This window comes from Heliangelus exortis, chromosome 21 (genome assembly GCF_036169615.1).
Source record: "Heliangelus exortis chromosome 21, bHelExo1.hap1, whole genome shotgun sequence".
In the NCBI taxonomy this organism is placed as follows: Eukaryota; Metazoa; Chordata; class Aves; order Apodiformes; family Trochilidae; genus Heliangelus; species Heliangelus exortis.
The window spans coordinates 4,807,086-4,814,784 of NC_092442.1; the positions used below are offsets into that span (position 1 = coordinate 4,807,086).

The 7,699-nt window shown below is 60.2% G+C and overlaps 1 protein-coding gene across 1 annotated transcript; it reads right to left on the reverse strand.

Moving 5' to 3' along the window:
• Positions 1-2,060: 2,060 nt before the first annotated feature.
• Positions 2,061-4,147, reverse strand: HSPB1 (heat shock protein family B (small) member 1). The gene is made up of 3 exons (XM_071765166.1): positions 3,756-4,147; positions 2,634-2,697; positions 2,061-2,410 (listed from the first exon to the last, which is right to left on the reverse strand). Exons 1-3 carry the CDS (start codon positions 4,117-4,119, stop codon positions 2,251-2,253), a joined length of 588 nt encoding a protein of 195 aa, XP_071621267.1. The 5' UTR covers positions 4,120-4,147; the 3' UTR covers positions 2,061-2,250.
• Between the last annotated feature and the right edge of the window lie 3,552 nt (positions 4,148-7,699).

A 7,699-nucleotide genomic window follows, 5' to 3' on the forward strand; every position in this document is an offset into this window, starting at 1 on the left:
TGCCAAGGGGGGTGTGGGGCAGACACCCCGGGAAAGGGGCTGGGAACGACCCCCCCAGGGGTAGCTCAGCACTCACACCCCCACCACAGCCTCCCTGCTAAGGTTGGGGTGGTCTTTCAGGTGGCAAGAAGCCCCCATGGGCTCTGCACCCTGTGGCACCCAAGCCCACCCACCCTGGCCTGGCCCCAGAGGAGGGGAAGGGGCCGGGGGTGTCCTTTGGGTGGGGGGGGGATTCTTCCTTTAGAGACCTCCTTGGGCTGATGAATCTGCCCAGAAACCTCTGGGCTGCCCAGGGGGGGCACAGGGATCTCTTGCTCCCCCTCTCCCTGGTGCTGGAACTGGATGGATGGGTGGATGGGTGGATGGAGGGATGGATGGAGGGATGGATGGATGGATGGAGGGAGGGAGGGAGGGATGGATGGAAGGAGGGATGGATGGATGGATGGATGGATGGATGGATGGATGGATGGATGGATGGATGGATGGATGGATGGAAGGAGGGATGGATGGATGGATGGATGGATGGATGGATGGAGGGATGGATGGAGGGATGGATGGATGGATGGATGGATGGATGGATGGATGGAGGGATGGAGGGATGGAGGGATGGAGGGATGGATGGATGGATGGATGGATGGATGGATGGATGGATGGAGGGATGGAGGGATGGAGGGATGGATGGATGGATGGATGGATGGATGGATGGATGGAGGGGTGGATGGAGGGGTGGATGGAGGGATGGAGGGATGGATGGATGGATGGATGCCCCCCCAGAAATCATGAGACCTCCCAAACTCATTGCATCACCCCCACCCCCAGGTGCTGCAGGGCCAGGCTGGGGGCTTGGTGTTATCCCCCCCTCTGCCCCCAGACTGGGCTGCCAGCAGCTGCTGTTCACCATGGCAACCACCTCCATCCCTCTGGTTGCCGTGGCCACCCACCCATCCCCAAAATGTCAGCACACGAGTGGGGGAGGTCCCAAGCATGACCCCCCCCACTCCCCAGCAACAAACAACCCCAAGCATCATATCTGAAATCTGCCAAACGCATTGCAGCTGCTGGTTTGGGGCAGAGGGGTTTGGGGCTCAGGGAAAAGGGGTTCAGGGGGGGCACCCAGAGCCTCTCCCCGGGCTGGCAGAGGGGCCTCACAGCTGTGGGATTCTTCCCAGGTCACCGTCTGCCTCTGGGATGGCTCAGGGGGGATTAGTGGGATTTGTTGGAGCAGGGACATTGCAGCCTCAGGCCCAGACTCAGCCATGTAGGGCCCGTCCTGCCCTGAGGGCACGGGGCCAGCTGGGGCCAAAAGGGGCCACCTGATGGGGACAGGGATGGGTGTTTGCTGACCAGAGCTTCTGCCCATGAAGCCCCTGTTTGTCCTCAGTCTCCCCTGAAAACTGGTGAAGTGTGTGGGGGGGTGAGTGCTTGTTTTTAAGGGATGTAGAGACCCAGGATGGTGCCACTGGGGTGTTGAGACCCAAAATGTTCTGACCTGGGATGTTGAGACCCAGAGTTCTGGAGGTGCAGGGTGGTAGGACCCAGGGAGCTGAGACATGGGATGTGGGAGACCCTGATTTTTTGGAGATCAGGCATGTCAGAATCCTAGGACATGGGACACATGGGATGTGGGTGACCTGGGATGTTGAAATCCGAGATGTAGGAGATCTGTGGTGTTGAGACTCAGAATTTTGGAGACCTGGGTTATTAGAGATCCAGATTGTGGAAAACTGGGATGTTGGAGACCTGACAGTGTGGAGACCAGAGATTTTTGGAGACCTGAGATGTAGAGACACAGATTGCTGGAGGCCAGGATGTGCAGAGCTGGGCTGTAGGAAACCTGGGATGTGGGACACCCACGGCAGGGACACGGGATGTGAAACCCGAGGTGCTGAGCCCAGGTTGTCAAGCAGGGCTTGGTGGCCACGCTGCTGACCAGCCTGGCCCTGAGTAGCCCCATCCCAGTGCTCTGGCCCTGCCCTGCTGGAGCAGGGAACTGGTGCCTGTGGTGCCCCAGTGCCACCAGGGCTCTGGGGAGGGGGACAGACACGGGGGACAGGGACAGATTTCTTTCACCACTTTTTTTATTCCATCTGAGTCTCTCGGTTCCTTCCCGTTGACTCAAGGCACTCGGTGACTGGGTGAGTACAAAATGGACAAATAAAAATGGGAGGGGGGGTGAGGGGATGGGTGGTGGGCACGAGGACACGGGGTGCAGTGGCAGCTTCTCCTCCTCCTCTTCTTCCTCACTGCCACCTACTTCTTGGCTGGCTCCTTGGCTTGGCTCTCCACGGTGACAGGGATGGTGATTTCAGCAGACTGGATGGCTGGCTTGGGCAGGGGGGCTTCCACTGTCAGCATCCCATCAGGGGACAGCGAGGACCTCACGGCCGTGGCTTCCACACCAGGGGGGAGGCTGTGGGGGGGCAGGGGAGAGGGAGGGGGCATCAGGGCTGCAGCACCCACCCACCCCACCCTGCACCCCACGGGTGCGATGCTGTGAGCGGATGCTCAGCCCCCAGTCGCTCCCAGTTTGGGTCAGCAGCACCTCCAGTTCACCCAGTGGGTGGCTGGTGGTCACTGTAGACATCAGGGGGAGCTGCCAGGGTCCCCATGTCCCCCTCCTCCCTGGTACTCACGTGTATTTTCGGGTGAAGCAGCGGGAGATGAAGCCGTGTTCATCCTGCTTCTCCTCGTGTTTCCCTGGAAGAGGAAAAAAAGAAAAAATCCCCCGGGGTTGGTTGGAAGGGGGAAGCTGGGTGGGCAGGGAGATTTGGGGGGGGGAGAGGGGGTCTCTGCCCGGTGGGATAATCCCTGCCCCAGCTTCCCAGATCCTGGCATGGTCCAGCCCTGGGGAGGGGCTGATCCTGCCTCTCCTGCTTTTCTTCACCCTCGTATCAGCAACTGAGGGAGGGAGTGGGGGCAGTGGGGGCCCCTCAGGGAACTTCCCCCCAAATTTAAGGGGAACAAAGTGCCAGGAGCCACTGGTGGCCAAGGATGGGACCCCCTTGGCTCCCCAGCCCCCCACGGGCTGCACTCCCACATCATGCTGCCTGGGGAATTGCCCCCAGCCCATGCAGACCCCCCCTGGCTGGGCACAAGGCACGTGCTGGCCCTGGGCCACCAGGTCTGGGCTTCATCACAGGGCTCTGCACAGCGGGCTGCAGGGGGGGTGACTCCCCATTGTCACCCCCAGACCCCTCTGTGGCTCACAGACAGGGGGTCCCTCCCCATATCCTGCCTGGGAGAGCAGCGAGGGATCAATAAATGGGGCTGGGGGAGTCTCTGCACCCTCTGCAGCTCCTGCAGTGTGAACACACCCCAAGAGGAAGCTTGTAGTGCTGGGCCTCTTTGTCTTGATTTTCCTCTTCTCTTTTACCTCTCCTCCCTTTCCCTTTTCCTTTTCCTTTCCCTCTCCCTTTCCCTTTCCCTTTCCCTTCACCTTCTCCTTCCCCTTCCCTTTCCTTTTCCCTTTCCCTTTCCCTTTCCCTTTCCCTTCCCCTTTTTCCTCTCATGTCCCCTTCCTCTCCTTTTGCTTTTCCTTCCCTTCCCTCCCATCATTTATCCCCACTCCATACTTTTCCTTCCCAACTTTGGTTTCTTTTTCTTTTTTTTTTTCATTCCACCAGCAAGCTCCAGGAGAAACCACCCCATCCATCCCAAGCACCCCGAAGGCGGCGAGTAAACCCTTTCCCTCAAAAAAAAAAAAACCCCAAAAACCCCAAACCAACCAACAAACCAACCCCATCCCCACCACCCACCGGTTATCTCCACGACATTATCCTTGGTCTTGACCACCAGCTCCTCGGGGGCGAAGTGGTTGACATCCAGGGTGACCTTCCAGCTGTCTGCCGTCTGCCGGATCTCGGAGATGCCACCGCTCAGCTGCCGGCTCAGCGCTTGCCCGTAGGGAGACCCGGGAGTTGCGGGCATCAGGGCGCTTTCCCGAGGGAAAAGACGGAAATATCCCGGCCAGGCGCTCCCGCTGGGCCACTTGTACCAATCCTCGGGGATGTGGGGCATCCCGAAGGCTTGGTCGAAGAGGCGGCTGCCATGGTACCAGTCCCGGAAAGGCTCCCAGCTGGGGCTGCGCAGGAAGGTGAAGGGGACGCGGCGCTCGGCCATGGTTGCACGGGGCTGCCGGGGGGGGTGTCCGGCAGACACTTATGAAGGGGGGGCCGTGGTTATTTTTAGCCGGGCAGCTCAGCTGGCTATTAATGGAAATTGCGGCAGGGCCCGGGGAAGGGACGAGAAACTTTCCCTTAGGAGGGGGGGGTTAGGGAAGGGGGGGTTAGGTGGGGGGGAGGGTGTTGGAGCAGCCGCACGCAGCCGCGTTTGGGTCGATAGCACCCAACACTCCCCCTCCACCTTGATCCCCCCCCCCCCCTCCCTGCCTCGCCAGGGAAATGTCCGTCTGCCTTTCACCGCGGGAAGTTTGCCTGGTTGGGAGTGATGGATGGCCCTTGGAGCTGCTCCCGGCCTCACCCCGGCCTGAAGGCATTTTCTTGCCCGGAAAACCATCCCAGGGATGCGCGGCGGTGTGGGGAGGGGGCTGGGGCTGGGCCAGAACCTCCCGGGAGGGGGGGGGATGAGTCAGTGGAGGAGCCCGTGCGTGGCCCTGCGCCCACCCGCTGCGTCACCCACCAGACAGAAGGTTCTGGAGCCCCCACCACCCCCACTGTGGCCCTGAGGGTGAGGGAATCCCCAGCACCAAGATGGGGGAGGCTGCTCCAGTCCCCAGGGGTGGGGGTCTCTGGGGCCCATTGGGGCTCCCAGTAAGGGCTGATGGGAATTGGTAGGGGTCAGTGAGTCTTACTGGGGGCCAGTGGGACCAAGAGGGTTTGGATGAGGCTCAAGGGGGGGCAATGGGACCAGTAAGGATTGATGGAGAGTGGTAAGGGCCGATGGGTCTTCCTGAGGGCAGTGGGACAAATAGGGGCTGGTGGGTCTTACTGGAGGCCAGTGGGACCAGTAGGGATTGATAGGGGCTTGCAGGACCAAATGGGGTCCTGTGGGGCATTGGTAGAGGGTGATGGGGCCGGGGGAGGTGTCTCTGGAGGGGGTCAGGGGAGCTGGAGGGGGCAGCCCCCTCTGGGGTTGGGGAGGGGTCTCCTTCCCTTCGCCCACACGTCCACGGTAAGGGGAAGGGGGGGATGCTGCAGGAGGAGTTGATGGGTGCCAGGTCCTGCCTCAGCCCTTTGTCAGGGGGAAGGGGCTGAGCCCTGCGTGGCCGGGGGCGTGGGCTGCATCCTGCGGGGGCTGGAGCCGGGGGAAGGGGGGGGGAGACCGGGGGCGAAGGTGCTGCAGAGACTGCGGAGGTGTCGGGGGTGGGAGGGACGTCGGGAAATGGGAGAGATGCAGGAAGAGTGGGAGGGAAGGGTGGATGCGGGGAAACGGGGCGGAGGATGCGGGGAAAAGGGACGAAAGCAGGGAGGGGTGGGAGGGCTGCAGAGAAGGATGCAGGGAGGGATGGGAGGGCTGCAGAAGAGGTGGGAGGGGTGAGAGGATTGCAGGCAAATGGGAGGGCTGCAGGGAGCCGGGAAGGATGCGGGAGATCCCTGCCCCACCAAAGGGGCCTTCCCGGAGGGACCCCCGCCCCGTAGGATGCTCCAGGGGGGGGGTCAGATACCCAAGGGGTGCCCAGCGCTGCTCCGAACAGAGGCGGAGGGGGGGGTCTAGAGCCAGAGGGCAGGGGGGGAGGAGAAGGATGCAGGAAGCTGGGTAGGATCAAGGCTGCACGGAGAGAGAAGGTGAACCCCCCCTGTCTTTGTCCCCCCCAAGAAGAAAAATCTCCGTACCCGGTAGAGTCATTTACAATATATACTGTGTATTTTATTATAATTGAACCAGCTCACTGAATCTACAGCTGTACTCACAACCCAGAAAAAAAAAAAAAAAAAAAAAAAAAAAAGGAAAAAAAAAAAAAAAGAGAAAATTAAAAAGACAAAAGAAAAAAAAAAAAAAAAAAAAAAGAGAGAGAGCGCACGCGCGAGAGGAAAATACTGAAGTATTTCTACAGAGTGTTTGTTCCAGTTAGCTCCCTCCGCGGCAGGAGACAGAGACTGTAAAAGAGGAAGACTGGAAATTTTCCCTGATGTGCTGGCTCGTCCGCGCCGGCGCTGCAGTCGGGTCTCGGGATTTCGTGGGATTTCAGGAGCTGCAGCACTCGGGGGGAAGGGGGGGGGGTTGTGGTGAAATAACCCCCAACCAGTGGCTTGAATTTGGATGTTTCCAGGGGCACGCCCCTCCCCAGCAGGGTTTTAGGGCTCCCAAAGCTGGTCTGAGCTTCCCTCTGGGAGGCTTGGGGGGGGGGCCGGGGGCTGCTGTGGCTGGAGAAGGGTGGGATGGGTTTTGGAGCTCAAGGCTCTGGGGTTTTGTAGGGATGCTGGGGGTACCTTTATCTCCCCCAGGCTCGGGGGAACAGAACCCTTCATCTCCTCCTCTTGCCATGCTCACATCCAGAGCTGTCCTCCTCCCTCCCCCCCCCCCTAATCCCCCTAAGGGACGGCAAATGGGGACGAGCTGAGCCACTGAGAAGCATGGGGTGCACGTCCCCTCCTTACCTGTTTATCCCATTTCTAACCTCTCCATTTTTCTGGGCACCCTGGAGAGCCAGGGGCTGGCACCCAGCACATCCCAGCTCCTGGAGATGTTTCCCCAAGTCTGGTGGATGCTCAGCCAGGACTGAGCCCTGTCCTCAACTCAGGAAACAACCCCAAAATGCCCTTCCTGGGACGTCCAGTTCATCAAGCCACCAGCTAACGAGGCCATCTCATTACCAGGATCCCCCCCCCCTGATCCCAGCTGGCTGGAAACCAGCATCAGGCTGGCCTGCCAAAGCCTGGCTTTTCACCCGGGGGCAAAGGGTTAATCCCAGCAGCTGCTCTCCCACCCAGGGAGGTTCATCCCCACCATCCTCCTCCTCCAGCCAGCTGGAAAACACGGGGCCCAAGTGGATTAAACACCAACAGCCCCGTGGCTGGAACCGTCCTGATGCCTGGGGTGGGCTTTTGGTTTTTGGGCTTTTTTTTTTTCAGGAAAATCAGCAAAGTCCTGCACAAAGCTGGGCCCCTCCTGCCTCTCTTCATCTGGGTCCCAGGGCAGGAGGTGGCAGGGGGCTACAAGCCCAAAGGTGGGGTACAGCCTGCTGAAGCTACAGAATGTGGCTCTGGGGGGGTGGAAAATCCCCAGCTCAGTCCTTGTCCTTGCAGCATCCCTCCTCCTGGGGGGTGTCAGGTGGGTCCTCCCCAAAACTGGGTGAGATGGATGGGTGCAGGGTCAATCAGGGCTAACCTGCAGGGGTGATCATCCCCTCCCCACCCCACCAGACCTCCTCGCTCAGGGACTTTTGGGGTGCTGCTGGGTGATGGGTTTTGTTCATCCATGGCTCGGCGCGTGCTTGGGCTGGGAGTGGCCCAAAAATGGTTCACAGTGCCCCAGGACACCATGGGGACAAGGTGACCCCTCTGCCAGGGCTCACTTCTGGCTGGCATCACAGCCTCCAGCCCCTCCCTCCCCCCCAAGGATACGCTTGTGCTAAAAAAGTCAATCAACCCCCCAAAAATCCCGGGTGGGGGGCCCTGGGCTGCCCCCACCCATCCCAAGGTCTCTGCTGAGCAATTTGTTCCCTCGCTCTGTGCTCTCCCCACCCCACCCCTCGCAGAAAGAAGAAAATCCTCCCTCCCCACCCCATCCTGACCCCAAA

Bases quoted from the DNA above. Each gene is read 5' to 3' on its own strand.
- HSPB1 (XM_071765166.1), bottom strand. From the start codon at position 4,119: ATGGCCGAGCGCCGCGTCCCCTTCACCTTCCTGCGCAGCCCCAGCTGG. The intron at 2,698-3,755 runs GTGGGTGGTGGG...TTCCTCTTCCAG, and splicing joins TAATGTCGTGGAGATAACCG to GGAAACACGAGGAGAAGCAG. The intron at 2,411-2,633 runs GTGAGTACCAGG...GCCCCCCCACAG, and splicing joins TGCTTCACCCGAAAATACAC to CCTCCCCCCTGGTGTGGAAG.